Source organism: Pleuronectes platessa, chromosome 3 (genome assembly GCF_947347685.1).
Source record: "Pleuronectes platessa chromosome 3, fPlePla1.1, whole genome shotgun sequence".
NCBI classification, from domain to species: Eukaryota; Metazoa; Chordata; class Actinopteri; order Pleuronectiformes; family Pleuronectidae; genus Pleuronectes; species Pleuronectes platessa.
Window position 1 is genome coordinate 22,919,165 of NC_070628.1, and position 19,357 is coordinate 22,938,521.

The 19,357-nt window shown below is 42.9% G+C and overlaps 2 protein-coding genes across 2 annotated transcripts; both read right to left on the reverse strand.

Moving 5' to 3' along the window:
• Positions 1 to 6,568: 6,568 nt before the first annotated feature.
• On the reverse strand, positions 6,569 to 10,748 carry rps15a (ribosomal protein S15a). The gene is made up of 5 exons (XM_053419408.1): positions 10,637 to 10,748; positions 9,633 to 9,770; positions 9,382 to 9,461; positions 8,817 to 8,902; positions 6,569 to 6,700 (listed from the first exon to the last, which is right to left on the reverse strand). The coding sequence occupies exons 2-5, from the start codon at positions 9,763 to 9,765 to the stop codon at positions 6,607 to 6,609; spliced, it is 393 nt and encodes a 130-aa protein (XP_053275383.1). The 5' UTR covers positions 9,766 to 9,770; positions 10,637 to 10,748; the 3' UTR covers positions 6,569 to 6,606.
• A 2,587-nt stretch (positions 10,749 to 13,335) lies between these two features.
• Positions 13,336 to 19,264, reverse strand: notum2 (notum pectinacetylesterase 2). Its single transcript, XM_053419159.1, has 12 exons — positions 19,084 to 19,264; positions 18,339 to 18,462; positions 18,119 to 18,171; positions 17,590 to 17,685; positions 17,444 to 17,504; positions 16,363 to 16,475; positions 16,005 to 16,107; positions 15,411 to 15,599; positions 15,210 to 15,310; positions 14,281 to 14,428; positions 14,113 to 14,160; positions 13,336 to 13,639 (listed from the first exon to the last, which is right to left on the reverse strand). The coding sequence occupies exons 1-12, from the start codon at positions 19,262 to 19,264 to the stop codon at positions 13,336 to 13,338; spliced, it is 1,521 nt and encodes a 506-aa protein (XP_053275134.1).
• Between the last annotated feature and the right edge of the window lie 93 nt (positions 19,265 to 19,357).

Here is a 19,357-nt window from a genome sequence, read left to right on the forward strand (position 1 = left end):
TAAGCCACCTATAAGATGGGACCCCAAGAAGCTCGGTGCCCTTGGGGACAGCCTGGGACTGCAGGGTAGAATGGATGGCTGCGTTCACCACCATAAATTCAACGCTTCCCTAACTATCTCATTCATCATATGCACACCAGACTCCTGCGCACTGTGAACACACCAGCACCAGTCCTACCTCCCTGCTTCGTCCTGTAGTAAATAATACAGACTGAGATAGGACGGAGAGTGAAAAACACGAGATAAGTGTATCAGGGAAATGACCATATGACAATGCACAGCCCTCTATTTCTCCTTGGAGTGTGTGAATTCATTTCTTACTGGGTCGGGGACACCAGTCCTCTCCCTCTCTTTCTCCCTCTGTATCTCTCTCTCTCTCTCTCTCTCTCTCTCTCTCTCTCTCTCTCTCTCTCTCTCTTTGCTCTACTAAATATACATTTTCATATCTTTCTCTCAGCTGGTCACCATTTATTTCAGAATTTCCTCGGCTCTTTGTAGATACGGATGTGTTGGAGCTGTGCTGGGTGGTGGAATAAATCACATGGCTGCTGCAATGCAGAATATGATCTCACGCAACACCAGCACGGTAACACAAACAAGACGTGTTTGTGTTGTTGCAGAAGCAGCCTTCCCTGAGACTACATGTGCAACCTCATAAAATGAAATCGCTTGTTGTTCCTGTTGTTTTCACTGATGCAACAGTTTATTTTCTGTCTGGTTTGTTTTCTACTTTCCCTGAATGTCATTAAGGCAGGTTTATTGCAACGGAGGACGGTGCTGATTAAAGTTGAAACGATTCCTCGTTTTTTTCCAATTTTCACGAAAAAATGATGAGTTGCATTTATGAGACTAAATGTGCAGCGAAATGCAAGCACCTGCACATATGATGTAAGAGCTCGCCGAGCAAAAAGCTGAGAAACAAATGAGAGCAGAGAAAATGTAAAGTTATGACTCGTGGGCTGCTTGTACGGGAAAATGACGGTCTTATGAAAGGAATAAACAAGTAATTATGATTAAATATTAGATTACAAAAATCACAGCTGTTGATACATGTATGTAAATATGAATTTACAATTTTGTGAATTTGCATTTAATCATATTTATATGGAGACATATGGAGTGTGTGAATATGTTATATGCAGGAAAACTTCATCATATGATGTCATATTGTTTTCTCTAAGCCTTTTTAGCCTTTAAATTCAGCGCTATTCTTATGTGTGAATATTTTACATTCAACAGTTCAGCTTTTTGCTCTATACGTTTACATATAAAGTCTGTTTAAGCTCTACATGCATTTAGCTAAATATTAAATGTGTTTTCTTCTTCAAATAACTCTTGTGAAATGAATCAGGTTTGATTTCCCACGGTCTTTGTTTCAGACGCTGTGTTTAAATCATAAAGCTTTGTTCAATTTGTACGTGTATAAGCTCAAACTTAAAAATATATAACTTCAATTCACTTTTACATATCCTCATTTCAGTTTTCCATTCGTCTGTGTTTTTCGCCCTCATTTCTCTGTGACCCTCTAAGTGATTAATGGTGGCAGAAGACAGTTTGAAGCTGGGTAAAAATAAACATCTTTCTTTTGAATATATCTGCATTTCACAATTTTGCTGCTATTCCAATATTAATTCTGTTATCTCCGAATCAATCATAATTAGTCTTGCTGCGCGCCAACCAGCCCGGCCTGAATGCAGTATGAGGTCCGGGAGCGGAAGAGGAGGAAACCCCACACAAAGACGTGTTTCTACTGCCCTCAAGTGTTCGCCAGAGGAACCGTAAGGACAGAGGAAGAAGAGACTGTCCTGGTATTTAGAGCAGCTAGTATGAAAAGTGATGCCATAGCAAAGGACTAATAAGTTTCTCAGTTGTATGTGATAGTGGGTTTGATGTTTGCACAAGGACCTCGGTGTCAACTACAAAAAATTTTCCTCCTGCCAGGAATGTGCAACATTCAATTGCTCTACTCAAGCTCCATCACCAGCACAATTGGAAAGACTACAGGAGAGGACAAGTCATTTCACAGTGCGCTCATTTTTCACCAAAGAGAATTACTCCAGGCGATGGAGATTTTGTCTGCAGCATGACAAGGGGTTAGCAGGCACAACACAGATCAATGTGGATAATGGAGTGGTGCTGTCTCGACACCAGGGAAACACATAACAAAGTATGTGTTACAAGTGACCAGAGCTGAGAGTATTACCTCAGGAAAAATGAAACAGAACATTTCAATCCATATCACTGTGGACCGACAACATCTTTAAAAGGTTCGTTTCACCCGTATCCTGATTACATACAGTCAAGTGATGCACTTATAGGCAGGGGGAGAAAGGGGAAGAATGGATGAGACAATACCGTTCAGTGTTGTTGGATAGCGTTTTAAATTGGGTAACAATATATTAACATTATTGTAAATGTTTTGATTGGCTACCTAAAAATCAGTTTAAGATTGATAGTCCCAATTTAATTCGGCAAAACGTCATTTCTTAATACCCGATTACAGTTAGGTAACGGTAAAGGTAAAGGTAAAGGTAAAGGTAAAGTTTAAGTTTAGGTTGAAGTTGAGGTTGAGGTGGAGGTTAAGGTTAAGGTTAAGGTTAAGGTTATGGTTAGGTTAAGGGTAAAGTTAGGTTTAAGATAAACTTCGGCTGTGGTATAGATTCTGGACAAGGTGGGGGTCCAGGTTTTGGGGTGTTAAGGTTCTAAATCAAGGTACACATGAACAAACAAAAAAATATATATATTAAATGTTAATCTGGTGGCCAGGCTGGAAGTTGGTCCTGAAGTTGGTCAGACGAACATGTAAATGGAAAGTGTCACTACATGCTAAATGGTTTTGTGTGTGTTGGTCATTCGACACATGAGCATGTCATCATGTGTCATCATGTTTTCATGAGTACAATATTTTTTAACGAACTTGTTCGACAAAGGCGTGAAGAGGCACGCCCCCGTTGCTCTCTTGCTCCCCCTGCTCCTGGCGCTCTCTCTCTCTCTATCAAAGCTGGGCAAACAGCAGGCTTTTTGTTTCCGTATTAATGTATTCTGTTTGTTTGGTGAGCCGCACGTCTCCTCCTCTCCACCACAGTTGTGCTTTAAAAACCCTTCAGGGGTAACTGAGGGATCCAGCTGACAGATGGTGAGGGCTGGAGGAACGTGTTGGAGGCTGGCGGGAGTGTGGACCGCGACCCCAGGATGTTACAGTGACGCACTTTGTCTTCAAACACACTCCGTCACTGTGGCACAAACAGTGAGGGAGGCCTCGCAAGTGTGGATCTGACTTCAGGTGTTTCCCTCCTCCAGCCAGAGCATTATTCCCTGGCTCACTGTTCCAGCTGTGTTTATACTGCAGTAACTCCATCTAAAGTGTGTTGATGAAAGATGGAGGAATGTGTTAAATATTAAACATTGACAGTCAGATGAATATTGGATTCATAATGATGACATGAGCTGTTAAGATGTCCTGGAAAACAGAGCCGCTGCAACTGTAGATACCAAAACAAACCAGGAAACTGATTCTAACCAACGGATACATATGAAACTTGTTTGATGGATGTGATATGGATCAGAGAAGAAAACATTACATTTTTGGGCAGGTCTTCATCTTGGGGCGAATCCAAGAATTATTTTTCACTGTTCTTTTCAGCGTCTGGTTAACAGTCGTCCTCTAACCAGAGGGTCCTTGGTTCGATCCCCATCTGGTCTTCCCCATCTGCGTGCCAAAGTGTCCTCAGGCAAGATGCTGAACCCCGAACAGCCCCTATAGGAAAAAAGTGCTGCCAATAGATGCACTGTATGAATGTGTATGTGAATGGTTGAACGGCCATTAACTGTACTGTAAAGTGCTTTGAGTGGTCATCAAGACTAGAAACGGGCTATATAAATACAGAACATTTATAATTTCATCTTCCCGTTCCCTACTTTGTAAAATGTCATCATTGGTTAGTTTTAAAAGTAGCTCATGTGTTTTCTGCCTCCTCCTGCAATGTATATTAGTTATCTGGTCATTTTCTATGCTTTAAAAAAAAATCTGTTCTAACAAATAAATGACCAAAAATACAAATGACAAAATGATTATTGTCATTCAAATAGATCAGATCGATTAGATAAAGATATTTACCACTTAGTTGAGTGATGTTTTTTTTTAAGTACAAAGGTCAGTGTCACTCAGAATCTTTTTCTTATTTCTGAAACAGAATTCTTACTAATCTTATAATGCAATAATGCCACTAGGGTTAGGGTTAGCTGACCACAAGAAATTTGTTCTAAAAGCCAGATTTTCTCATATTTCTCCACAGGGGAGTATTTTCTTTTCCTCCTGCCGTCGGATAGCTTTTCAGATCATATCTTTTTAAAGCCCTTATTGCTTCATTAGAAAAGTGAAGCAAAAGACAGAAGAGACAGATGTAGTCCGGCTTCCTGACAGATGTGGAACTCCCTGTATGGTCAGTGCCTTCAAGTTGCTCTTGGGTCGACTTTCACCACAGCCTCTTTCAGTCGGTGTGCAGCAAAGCAGCTCTTTCACACCAAAGCATCTCAGAAGACCAAGTATTCCTGGGACGTACAATACAAAATAAATTGTGGGAGTATCGGCTGAGGTGCATGTCTCCTCCTCGGGTTTGTTACCCATCTGTCAAGCATCTAGTTTTTATCAAGATGTGCAGACATCTGTCGACTTTTCTGAAACTCTATAGCATCTACCCTTTCAAAATAAGAACTATCAAACTGTTTACAAGCTACCTAAATAACGGATTTATTCCCTGCAGCCAATACAGCTGCAATCCATTTGCACTAAATGTCACCAGGCACACTGCTAACAGAGCTGCAGAGGCCTAACGCCACAGCTCCTCTGAACTCTCCGCGCTCTGCGTCCCGGCTGCAGTCCCCGCTCTTTAAAAACAGCACCAGCAAAAGAGTTTGTTTCTCCCTTTACAAGGAAGCGCTTAAGTGCTGTGAAGCCATGAGGGAGGCAATCAGTCTGTGTGCACGGCCCACAAGGAGCACTTGGACAGAGCTATTGCATTAGCGGGGCTGTTGCCTCCCGGCTCTTGAGGGTCTGAGGCCAGGTCAGCCACCGGGCTCCAGAGAGGACGGGGACGACGGCTAAAATACGCAGAGGAGCCCAGGAAAGGTCACAGTGATGAGAGGATTGCAGGGGCAGAACGCCCGGCGCTCTTTAAAAGCTGCCGGCCGTGTAGCAGAGATGGGGCGGCTCTTAACAGTCACTGGGGGCCACAGCCACAACATGGATGTGCTTATTTGAGGTTTGTCCGGGGTCAGAGCACAAGTTGTGTTCATCAGGTGTGATGTGTTTAGAGATGGTCCTCTGAGGGGTGTGGCCTGGTCACAAGACATCCACGTGTTTACCTCATGTGCTGCTGTTAGTGGTTGACTGATAAACCTATTATCACTCTCTCTCTCAGCCTTAGACAGAAACGGTTGAGTCTATCCACCTGTTGTTTTACCTGAGGAATTAGAGGATAAATTCTCAGGTCTTATTCCCGCTGAGTCTGTTTACATCAGGTGAGAAACAGTGACCACACATGAACTCATCCTAACCCCTTCATCACTCCATTCAGTAATGTCCAGGTATCTGCAGGTTAAGTTTAGGGCTCTTAAGACCATTATGAAGTTTTCAAGTACGAAAGATAGGAAGGAATATTGGAGCTACAGAATAATTTAGGTTTCCCATAACGGAAGATAAGGTGAAGTAGCCGATTAGACCAAAACCCTCGACACACATTATCTCAAACTGCACAGACCTTTCACACAAAAGCAGAGTTTACGTTTTTGTTTGCAGTTTTATAGATTGAGAAAGAACCATTATAGACTTTCCAACCTATGCATACCAATACATTTTTCTTTAGAATTCCCTGTTATATAGGTACATTAAATGTCAAAATAATTAAGACCTACCCCAAAACATTTAAGGACAAGTGTGAAATATTGTCATGTTTTAAGAGTGAAATTCAAATATTGAGTCTTGAGATTCTGGGTGATCCTTTAAAGATGTATTTACTGAATATATGATCAATCCTTTCCAACCTTTCACAGATATGCTTCTCACCAGTTTGTTCACACCTTTCTGATGTCTCAGTAGTCTTTCCTTTTAAAACTCGAGTTGTATCATGCCACACTCTAAGGTTTGATGTCAAAAACTGAAGCTCCTGACCTGTATTGTTCAGCATTGCAGCAACATGGACTAACTTAACAATTTCATGAATAAGCCAGTGTAGTTTTTCTAATAAAGTTGTGTGCAGACATGATTTAATTTGTGGCCTAAGATTTGATCAAACTGTTGCACAGCCAAAGGAAACGAGAGAGACGAGCAGTTTCCTTGTTCTTAAGTTTCTAATGATATGAGATTGAATTCATATTGCCAATTACACTCATGTTGCTCAGGTTGTGTACGAGTTTACATTCGTCCCATCCTCTTGCAATTTTAACTGTCAAGTTCTTATCAAACAATACCAGCACCCTGATTTGTCTGTTCTGAAGGATCTGATTAAAGCTGCAGCGCTTCAGAAAACCATTTCTCTACAGAAGCACGAAATAACAGCAGAACAACAGCTTCCTCTTGGTTGTTTTTTATTTGCAGTTCTTTACATTTTAGAAAAAGAATCCAAGGATTTTGCCTCCTGTGTGTTTCCGTCTGGCCTCTTCATGGTCCATGATGCCAGCCGAGGTGGTCAGCACAATGTATCTGTGGAAAGAAAGTCAATTTTTTATACAATAAGGATCCACCGGTGCGCAAAATAGCATTAAAAAGTCAGAGGGCATTGTAAGGGTTGTGGGAGTAGACGAATCAAAACCAACTGGTGTAGCTTTGAAAGTATAACATTCATAGCAAGCTACAGGTGAGACTCAAGCTGCTTTCAGACATGCACTGAACTCTGCAGTTCCCTCCAATTTTCTCCATCGAACGCGCATTTGCAAATATCAGAGTTGGACGCAGCGCAGCTTCTGCGAACTCTCTGCCTTGTCTCCTAGTATTAAGTCTGTAGAAAATCAATGTGTGAACTCAGCAGAGGATCTCCGCTGGATCACAATAGTGTGTGTGTGTGGGGGGGGGGGGGGGGGGGGGGTGATCTCCCAGTGAAAAAGCGGTGCCATACACGTAGAAGACGCAGACAAAGATGTCTAGAGAGATTTTTGTGATAAGCAGACACCGGTGTTGTGTGTGCTGTACACATGATCCCCACAGCGGAGTCAATACGTTGCGTAATGTTTAAGGCTGCTGCACCTCTACTGAAAACGCAGCGGATTTGATGCTGTTGTAAATTTCTGTGGTGAAAACCTGACGCCCGTGTTTCGCAAACTACGGAGAAAGTCAGTAGACAATTCGCCAGATTTTACCCAATGGTATTGCCTGAAACAGCTTCAGTGAACAAAGCTGTGAGGCAGCCAGCACCTACTGCAGCGATCAAATCCACGTGTTCTGGGATATTATGAGCACACAAATACATTTTACACCCATTAGAAAAAGGGCATCGCTGCATTTGCCTCACCATAAGAATCCAATTTTTTTATTGGCCCTCTTGCTCGCACAGATTGGAATTGAACAGGAAACAATGGTGTACCACTGAGAAATACATGTATGGGGTAGGGCTGCTCGATTAATCGAAATTTAATCGTGATTACGATTATGGGGTCAAACGATCTCCAAACTACTATAATCGAGTTGAAACGATTTGGCTTTTTTTTCGAAAGAGACGCGCATGCGCAATTCAGTCCTTCCCCAAAAGCATTCTGCGGCCCAGCTCTCACTCTCAAGCAGCTGTAAAGTGAAGGAGGCGATTTGTGTGTGTGGTTACCGGCTGTGAAAAAAACAGCGCGAGTGGAAAAGCAGGGAGGGCAGCAGCAGAACATGTAGCGGCCGCGCACCGCTATTCTCAAGCGCGCTCCCGCCTGGCTGTTCAGACCGGACCCGCATTTCTCCGCGCCGGTCAGCCGGTCATGGAGTGTTAGGGTTGCCATCATTAAAAGTATGAATAACCGGGCACCGATATCCTGGTTTCACGGAGGAATAAGACACGCAGCCGTCATCGGTGTTTACCGGAACCAGAAGTGAAAAAAATAAAGCACGGACTTCAGAATAAGGGCACATTAATAATCGTGATTTTGATATTGTCCAAAATAATCGTGATCATGATTTTTCCCATAATCTAGCAGCCCCAGTATGGGGTACCAGGCCCTAATGCTGACCTCAATACGAGCTGCAGACAAGCTCATTGCAGTTACTGCTACATCCTCCAATAAAACAGACTGCACCGTATAAAGTGCTGAAAAAAAGCTCTCAGACAATTCTCTTTTTACCCTGCTGTACCAGTGAAAGTTCAAATGAAACTCAACAGGAACCACCCATTGACCGTTTTTAACTTTACAATATAAAGTTTCTTCACCCAAAACTCTTCAGAAATTAAAAAGAACTGCATCTGCAGAGCAGTGATACTTGTTTTTTGGGGCGAAGATTCTGAACAGATTCATTCCACTCCTCTCGTGTACGATTCACCTTAATGACAACAAGGTCTCCTCAGCGTCCTTCCAAACTAATAATGACTCAACCAATGATCAAAATAATATAATTTGTTAAACACATTATGCCCCGACCGGCGTAACACCAATGCCAATAGGAATTTTAAAAGTTAGACAAATGGGGCTATTGATTTTCAACTAATTTCCTGTCCATTTAAAGATCAGGAGGGACAAGTAAGGACACATGATGCACAAGCAAGTTGATAATTACAGTAAGACTGGGACCATTCACTTATGTGCATTTCAGTTGAAAGACTCTGCAATAGTCTGTGTGGGATTCTCACCCAAACTGTCTAGAGGGCAGCAGGTTGTTCTGCCACTTCTCAAGGTCCTTGAGTTGGAGATCAAAACGAGGACTGATCACACCACACTGAAAAAATAAGGAGAAACACTGGTTAACATTCAAAATAAACAAAAGCAGATACACAGCTCCTGTTTGAATACTATTAGATTTACCATCTGTGATAACTTTGATATTCCCAACAGCTCATTGAGAGTATTAATGAATTCACCACTTCTCAAAACAGGAAGAAAAATAAGAGATTTGGAAGAGTAAGATCCCGGTCACACATGGGCAAATGTATCTATGGAAAATCTTCGCCTCAGGTTCACTTCCAATCTGTGTGAGTGATGGAGGGGATTAAAATTTGCGCCGCAGTTTGACTAACTCGCCTGCATGACCGTACTCTAACTCAGCAGAACTGAGCAGACCAAAAGCTGTAACAAGCTCTTAACAGATGTACATCATGTTCACCATGAGGTTGACATCTCCAACATGTAGAAAGCAAATGTTTATTTAAATAGTAAAGAGTGTGGAAATGGAAGGTGGAGCCAGAAACGAAACTTTACCTTGTTCAGCCTGCCAGTGAGATTGACGACAATTTTGCCTGCTCGGTGATCGTCAATGATCTCAAACTCGCCAATGTAACCTGGGGGGAAACAACATCAACATTAGATGAAGACACTTTGGACTTAATTTGACTTTCAGCTAGTGACATGCTGACCCATCTTATGGCAACTGCATAAAAGCACATATACAAGTAACACTGTTAACATAATGTTTCAAACCCACCCTCACTAGACAAGTAGCAGCGACTCACCGTGCTTCATCATGACGGTGAGGAAGCGCACAATAACCTTGGAGCAGGGCCTGATGAGGACCTGGCGTTTCCCACGCTTCTCTGCATTGTTGATGCATTTCAGAGCATCTGCGAGAACGTTCATGCGCACCATGATGCCTGTGGACACAGAGATAAAGACCTGGTTTAAGAACGTGCGATCTGTGAACATACACTGACTTTACATTAGTTCTCAGTGTTCTCATACCCAGACTACGTATTACAAACTGGAGGAGAACTTATGTCTGTTAACACGCTTCCAAATAATGGTGCTAATACTTTAAGTACACAATTAAGCACTGAGTGGGACCCACATAAAACAACAAGGAGCCTATGAAGGCGTGCGAGTTGTGGCTCGTTGTATCCAGCTAGCACAACTTGGCTAGCGCTTAGCAAGAAGCGACGCTTTCGTATATTACAAATGAGCAATAGCAACTTGGCTAAACTAAATTGGACAGGTTAGGGGAGCCCTGGGCGGACACCGGCGGACATTTACACCCAGCGGGCAGCGCCGCTTCAACCTCGGTCCCGGGGAACAAGCCACACGACTCCCATCACAGCATGGTCCTTCATGAGCAGACACAGCGGCTAACTAGCCTCAACGACTCGGGGAGCGTAGTGGAGCTCTACCTGTCCACAGTGAGCTGAGAGCCGGAGGAGACCCGCACGTGCTCCGCTCACACATATACACACATTACAGGCCGGTTCCTCTAAGTGTGTTAGCGGTGAAAACAGACGTGTGTGGCCGCTAAGCTAACAGCTCAGCGCGGGCGCATTGAGGGCAGCCTCCCAGGGCCGGACACAGCGATGGGGAGGAACTTTGACGCCCGGCTGTGATTCTCTACTTTCACCGATCGAGACAATATTCGTCTCAAATCATTCATCTGCTCTTCCGCAACAACGTGATCACATCGATTGCATTTTTAACCTTCAGATGCCTCCGATACGTAAAAGATTGAAGGTGACGGGGGAGAAAGACATCTTACCGGTTCTGCAATATGGCGGAAAGAGGAAGTAGAAAAAAGCCGCAATGCAATATGGGAAAAAAAATCCAAGATGGACTCAGGCGAAGATGAGCCACACCGTCGCGAAAATACTTTATCTTATAGTGGCCAGTGGTGGGATGTAGCTAATTACATCTACTTAGTTACTGTGCTTTTGTACTTAAATACATTTATTTACAGTTCATTTTCACTTTTACTCAACTGCATATATCAGCAAATATCTGATTACAATGTATTGAGTTACATGTTGACATATATGTTTTTATATAAGTAATCAATTGAGTGGGGGTGTCGGTTCACTGATCCAATCAGAGCAGGCAGATACATCTACAGAAACACCTTCAATACATTTGGCCTTTAGAGCATTATGGAATAGGCTACACCAAGGAATTACTTCTTAATACTATAGTGATATTATGGTAAAATTGTATATTTAAGCACGTACATTAAATTAAGCAGATAAATGAATGTGGCACATTTACTTGAGAAGATTTTTGTGTATTTATTTCTACTTTTACTTAAGTGAAATTATTGTGTACATCCTCCACTACTTAGTAAAAATGATACAGAGATGATTTGCATGTTATTATTGTCATTAACCTGGCTTGTGGCTTTGAAATAGGTTTTATTCATTATTTTTATATTTATTTATTTAATCCGAGAGGGTTTATTGCATATACAATACATGTCTAACGGAATACTCGGATCTATTCAGCCACATTATAAAAACCATGATTTCACAACGAGATGCGCACTTCATGCAGGATCTTCAGGCTGAGGAAGAGTAATTCTGTATACTGCATCGACATCCGGACATCAGAAAGTTGAAACATCTTCCGCCGCAAACTAAAAAAAAGTTTGCGGGTTTGTCCCCTCGGGGTTGAATGCACTTGTTGTAAGTCGCTTTGGATAAAAGCGTCAGCTAAATGAAATGTAATGTAATGTATACAATTCTTACCCTACTGATGCATTTAGCTCAGCCATAAATATTTGATGGATTGTTTAGAAACCAAAACAAACATATGCGCATTCCTGAGGGTAATGTGGCTTGGTGAGAGCAATCAATGTTCACATTTGCTGAAGGCGCACTTTAAATAGAACATTTGGAAAGCAAGGTAATTTTCAGCATAATCAACAACAAAGCCCAGACTTTTCTGCTTATGTAAAACATTTTTAGTGCAACAACAGGAGGAAATGACCAGTGTGGTTTGGGCGTGAAGGAAGGTGGGCGAGATGTGTGTCATGAGATGATTTGTTCGGAGTTAATTGTAGATTATGGGGTGTGCAATTCTAAAAAAAACAACAGTTTTTGCACTGCCCTGGCTCAGTGAACAGAAGAGGTCATGAAGGTCATGAAGTGGGCAAGAAACATCTTAAACTTATCCCAGATGTTTCTGCTGCTCTCATATTTGCTTGAATGGCTTTTAGAGACATGATGATCCCAGTGGGCTCTGTACATTTGTGTAATCTTTAAATGAATACTGTGCAAACTATTATTGTTTTATAGTTGAAAATGCCACGAAAAATTAGCAAACAGACCTGGGTGAAGCATGACAAAAATGCAGACTTCACAATATTAGGGACAGGTAATATTTTATTCCCAGTTTCAATAGGTGTAACAATTCAGTCTGGTGCTTATTACCAGCAGGTACATTCTAGTCAAATGCTTATCATATGATATCATATGATCATCATACAGTACCTAGAAGAAATTAAAACACACAGTTACAGTAACACCTGCAAATGCCTGGTAAAAGTAGCATGACATTACGAAAAAGGTTGGTTTTAAATGTTGACAATAAAGATTTGCAATACAAAGTCTGTATTATGTCTTTGCATATCACTGGATACACATGATCCCAACAGGGGAGCCGTGGATAACCACGGTTGTTGTAAATAAGTTAAATGAAAGGATATATATATTGTGCTTTAATATATTTATGTTTTATATATGTTTTATACATGAGAAGAAATTCTCTCTCAGAGATGATCTCCTGCCGATATCAATGATCACACATGAGCATAGATACAACTCACTGTCTTTGTATGTGTGCAAAAGATTAATGCATTTATCAAAAAACTTTTATCACTATGAGTGCACTGAATTTTGTTGTGTGAGAATCAGAATCATCCCATCCTAAAAAATTGCAATCATATGACAAGTATGACTGTTGTGTGCAATGATAATAAATTAACCTATTAACTAGAGCAAATTTAAACATAACAACTAAAGTATATGATGAACGCATGTTTCTTTCCTGTCCAAGCAACATGTTTGTGCCCCTGGCTTCATGCAGGAGCCTCTTTATCAACTCTACTGGCATTCTCTGAAGTTGGATTTTCATGTTGAGTGATCAGGATGACAGTGAGCTGTAGATGGTACAGTATGTCCAACCAACTGCTAAAATCCAAAGCTCTGCCAACTACTACAAGTGAAACAACTTTAGTTTTGGCCTAAAGCTCTTTCCTCTGGTGTCCAGTAGAGGGAGAGCTAAACCACTCACACCCAGACATAGTGACATACCCACCAGCCACCAATTTAACAGACACATGGAGCATAATGGAATGCTGAGCAGCACAAAACGTAGTAACCCGATTTCTGTACTATTTCTATGGTTACATTTAAATTTCAAAAATTGCCTCTGTTAGGCTTTCTCTGGGTCTGCTTTCCATTCATACACTTAGCCACCATTGCTGACCATGGTGGCAGGATAATCTGCATCTCCCTGGGGATCCAAGCCGAGCCTCTGGAGGTCAAGGCCCAAGGCTACTAGCATCTGGAGCAGGGTAAGCTCCTGCTGGGTGGCCTGGTCCACCAAGGCCGGGCAGGTGGGGTTGCACTGGGGCCACTGGCAGGTGTCGACCAGGTGAAAAGGACAACCTTTTGCTGGAGTCCTGTTGTTGCGTGTTGCCTCCAGGCTCCTGTCCCAGCAGTGTAGGGCCCGCGGCAGAGAAGTACCTCGTACTTGGAAAGTCATCCAGTTGCTGGAGGAACAACAAGACAGATATGTCAGGGGTGAGAAATAAAGAGTGAGAGAAGAGCAGAGGTTAGCAGAAAGCTAAATACTAGGCAGGAAAGTATAATCAGCCATGTCACGGTCTGCTATTTGCTTTGCACACTCTTGTCTCATTGTCTTGGTGCAACAAGTATTACATCACAGCAGAGTCACTGCACAAACACCAATTATAATTTGGTCCGACCATGTAAACGTAGCTAAGACTGCCCTGACCTATCAATGTCCATGTATGCAGGAAGAGAATGAGTGTGTTCAGGGGGTGATAGCAAGGGGTTAGGGAAAGTGTGAAATAGCATTTGGTGACATGAAGAATGTGGCATGATGAACGAGTGAGCAGACACAACAGCATAAGCACAGAAGGTAAAGATGGCTACTGGAATAGACGAGGGTAGCAAGTGTTAGAGTGTATTACCGCCACATGAGTCACATATCCATTCTTACCTTCTAGTCAGCACTGTGTGGGAGAGGCAAGATGGAGCAAACACAGCCCTGAAAAACATACATAGAATACGGTCATTTCCAAGCTTAGGCCCATACACCATCTCGGGCATTTTTGATCTAGTGTTATCATTAAATGTTGCTCTGGCAAAGAAGTTGCTGGGAACTCACGTGACATCTCTTAGGGAGGTTGTGAGCTCTCTGCCCAGGTTCTGTATGTACTGCCACTGATGCTCAGACAGACTCTGTCCTCCCATGTAGATGTTCTCGACCCGCAGCTGCTCCTCATCGAACAGCCACTGCACAACAAACAGAGGGGCTACAGGGAGCAAAGGAGATCAACATTAAAGCTGCTTTGATCGATATAACAATTATTCAGATGTGTTGCTGTGAGTAATCACTTGTTGTGACGGACTCGCAGAGAGTTATCACTTGATCACTCCACGGTTCCCCCTGCTCTACAATGTTTTATAGCTTGTTCTAGATAATTGTTCAGGTTTTAAAGGCCTATTTAAAAGCGTATTTATTCAGCCGAGACTATCTGCTGAATAGAGTGGAGCATTTGGCAGATAAAGAGTAAGATATTTCCCTCAGTAGTTGGTAGAGACCAGAGGAGATAAAAGGAGAATGGTTATTGGACTTACAATCATGTTCTGTATCTGTAAAGGTAATATGTCACTTTTTTGTTCATGGCTTGTTGCGCTGCCCCGATGTCACCAAATAGAAACAAGATACTTTGTAGATAAACAAGCAAATTCTTCAGGTTCAGCCTGTGTTGCTGTCTCCATAGTGTTTTATTTGATACTAGAATTTCGAGTTCCCAAAGTTGTTTTATTGTAAAATCCTTATTTGAGGTGATTAAGTTCAGGACATAAAGTTTTTCATTGTTGTCACAACTAGAACATTTCAGGAAAATGTGGCTTTCGTTCCGGCTTTAGGTTTTTGCCTGGATTGTATAGAATGTGTTAACTTCTCTACTTCTGAGCATGTCAAACTCAACATGTCATAGTACATGTGCACCTTTTCTAAAACAGCGCAAGTCAATTATATTACATGTTAATCAAACACCAAGATAGACTTGGGTACCAGAGAGCACTCACAGGTCAAGGTAGAGTAGAGTTTGTGTCCAAAGAAGCACTGCCACTCCTCTCCTCTCTTATAGAGCTGCCGACACCTGTCAGGCACAACCCCATTCCACAACCTGAAACAAAAAAAACACACACACACACTGTTTAAAACCTTACACTGTTAAACTTAAACACCAAACCTGTAGTGCCTGCCAGAAGAATGCACATCTTCACCTGAGTCCTATCTTGATGGCATCTTCAGGTGAGCAGGAGACGGTCTCGGGACAGTTGGGTGATCTCTGCTGCTTACTCTCTAAAAACCAGCCAGAGTCCACCAGGCCTCGGACCTGAGCCTCGGCACCCAGCTGCTCCAGCTGACTGGCCACCCTCTCGATGTTCAGCAAAACACCTGTCCCGCCAGCACTTCAGGGGAGCCAAAAACATCAATAAATAGTTTGGCTTTGAGAGACATGGTTATGTTAGGGGTGTCAAAATGAAAGGGGCATGCCAGCCAACTGCAGGGAAGTGAAAATTGAGCAGCTTTGCATCCAGTCAGTGGATCTTGTTTTAGGGCCTGGGGGTGTTCTAACGACCATGCTGCTAACCTTGGAGGTATGTTCACCATTACAGGGCAAGGCCCTTTAATAAACATTATGTCACTGCTCACAGTTGCGGCAAACATCTTTATCGTTGACAAGAGGATGCACCCAAAATAGGGCTTCACTAGTTTAACGTTAGACATGGAAATGGTCCATATGGGACAGAGGATGCAGGCTCATGTCCACAGCTACGGTCAGTGTCAGAGCATCAGCAATCAAACTAACTCACCTTGTGCCAGACAGCATTACAACCTTGGCCAGCTTGATTCCTTTGGGGATGAGGTCTTTGATGACCTCTCGGATGATCAGGGATCCCATGAAAGTGTACTCAGCTGATAACAACAGAGTAACAACATCACATTTTGGGAGCAACACAACACACAGTTAAATCAATCATATCGTAAATCTGTTAGGGAGGAACCTCACTGAAAATGGTGAGTGTGCTGCATTTTCATTAACCATTCACTCAGCACTCATGGTATGCATACAGTGCTTCACTAATATTCACATCCACATGCGTGACTGGAAGAGTTAGGAGAACAACTGACCCTATGATCAGTGGACTTGAAGTATCTAAAGGAACTTACTCTTGTTTGCATTTTGTTCTCTTTCTTTCTCTCTTCCTTGTCGTGGCCGTGGCGGGGGGGTTGGGGTCGGCCCAGTACCACTCCATACATCACTGGAACAGTACGGGATGAATCTGCAATAAAGGAGACAATCACATCTGGTAGACCATAGCTTGAGGCCATCAAAAGAACCATCTCCTCTATAAAAATCCACTTTGAAAGCACATGGCCTCTTCCTTCACTTTTCTGCATAAACCGCTATTGGCTGCTGGTCACATCAGAACAAGTGAAGCTGAAGCTGAAGCAGCCCAAAACTGATGAGCGCATAGAATTGAGCAAGGATGCATTTTACTGCTTATGAAGTAATCTATTCATTTGTAAGAGGTTCTTTCTTTAAAAAGTGAAATAGTCTGACTTTATGCTCAACATTAAAGGGAATTCTGGTATTTTTTTAACCGTTCAGAAATCCTCTGAATCTGTTCAGAAGATTGCGCGAAACGTAGGAAGTAGCCACGATGTAATCCTGTGGAGGAAGTTTTTTTTTTTTTGTTTGTTGTAAAATGTACTGTTCTACAGCTGCTGTGGCCCTTTGGCCTGATAATAATCTACATAAAATGGAGTGTAAAATAAAGTATATTTGACTTGTTTGATTTGGTTTGATTTGAACTGCAACAGTCCAAGAAATGTCCTCCAAAGTTGCCTTTTTTCACCCATAAAAGGCTTGAATTGTTATTTTAGGTCTTTTCTAAGAGTCTGGTAATACTGGACACTACTTATCACACAACGAGAAGTCTCACTGTGAACCATACAGCAGCTAGTTGTCGCAGAGCAGTCCACTATAAGAACCTCCACCACTGTCGCCATATTTGTTGTTGTCAGAAACAGTTGACTCTGCACTGCCCTCTAGTGAATGTTTAGCTCTGCAACCCTTCAAATGTAAAGGACACACTGGAATTTGTGGGCATTTATATTGTTGGATACAAATTTTTCTTGCAGCTTTTGTCAGCAATGAGATTATATTTGACTGAGTACAGAATTTTAGAAATGTAACAAATTAAAGTCTTCACTGAGTAGCCACAATAATAAGTCACACAGTACTTACACAATGTTTGCATTATGCCAGTGAGAGTTTTCCTCTGCTTGGGAAGAAAGTAGTCCAGTTCCTGTAAATCGAGCAATCAGAGGTCAGTAAGCAACACTATGGAAACATGTAGGACGTGCTTTTTAAAACATGGCCGCTTGACCTACCTCTTTTTGTTTCGTGCCATCCTGATGAGCTCATTAGTCGTGGGATATTTTGGTACCTGGAATCACAGGTCTCTCTGCTGTGACAGCACCAGCCACCTAAAAATAATAGAGACTAATATTAGACTGTCACATCCGGCCCAGCAGGGGAGACCCTTGTTAGCCAATCATAGAGGCCTGTGAGGAATGGAGAGGGAAAGCAATGAACTTGTAGCCTGATCTGTTAACAAGGCTGTACCATACTTTCACTCACATTCTGTAACACAGGCGTAATTTCAGAATCTTGTCCTGTCAGCCAGGTAAAATGTTTATGGCTTTTTGGAAATCCCACAGAAGTTAATCAGGAGAACGATCCTCAAAAGTTTACTCCAACAGAAGTCTATCAAAGTGACAGATGACATCCAAAAAAGGAGAAAAATAAAAGATGACATGCCAAGATGACATCCCCGTCAAAATTCCAATGGGGGCGTTGCTCCAAAACAAGCTGACCTTTGGGGACCAAAATTAACCAGTTGGGTTCTTAAATACTCACCTTCCAGAAATAACAGCCATCGGCGGCTTCCTCTGAACTCCTTTAGGTAAAACCTGTAGAACCAGAAATAATCAGGAATGAGGAGATGGTGACGATAAATCATCCATGACACCATGATGCTCTGTGTAGCTACTGAAATCAGCCCATTAATCAGATGGCAACTAAATACAATCAAGAGTTCCAGGAATACAAGTGAGAGAAAATATGAGACCAATCTCACCCAGCTGCTGTTCCATCATTACATGTGACTTTGGTGTTCTTGAGGAAATGCAGCCTCATATCATTTGTCTGCTGTCCAGCTGCTCGAGCCCCAGCAGCGCTCTCCCGTCCGGCTTCAGCCATGCCTGCAGTGCTTCTTGTGCCCCCAGCAACTCCAGTACCTCCAGTCCCTCCACTGCCTCCAGTGCTTCTTGTGCCCCCAGCAACTCCAGTACCTCCAGTCCCTCCACTGCCTCCAGTACTTCTTGTGCCTCCTGTACCTCCAGTCCCTCCACTGCCTCCAGTGCTTCTTGTGCCCCCAGCAACTCCAGTACCTCCAGTACTTCTTGTGCCTCCTGTACCTCCAGTCCCTCCACTGCCTCCAGTGCTTCTTGTGCTTCCAGCACCTCCAGTAGCTCCAGTCCCTCCACTGCCTCCAGTGCTTCTTGTTCCTCCAGCAACTCCAGTACCTCCAGTCCCTCCACTGCCTCCAGTGCTTCTTGTGCTTCCAGCACCTCCAGTACCTCCAGTCCCTCCACTGCCTCCACTGCTTCTTGTGCCTCCAGCCACTCCAGTCCCTCCACTTCCTCCAGTGCTTCTTGTTTCTCCAGCAACTCCAGTACCTCCAGTCCCTCCACTGCCTCCATTGCTTCTTGTGCCTCCAGCATCTCCAGTACCTCCAGTCCCTACACTGCCTCCAGTGCTTCTTGTGCTTCCAGCATCTCCGGTACCTCCAATCCCTCCACTGCCGCCAGTGCCTCTCGTACTTCCAGTGGCTCCAGTGCTTCCAGGAATCAGTTCAACGACAGGGGGTGACTGGTCAACATCACCTCCTTGGTTCCCACCAGACCTCTTGGTGGACTTGCCAGTAGCTTTAGCATTACGGTTGTTCTGACACCAGATTCCCCCAAGCAGAAGCAAGAAGGCAATCTGGCCCAATATCTTCATTTCTTTGGCAACACAAGAAAAAACACATACATTCATTATTACCTGCTAACAATCTGGTTTCACATGCACATGAAAAAAATTACTGTTAGAAAC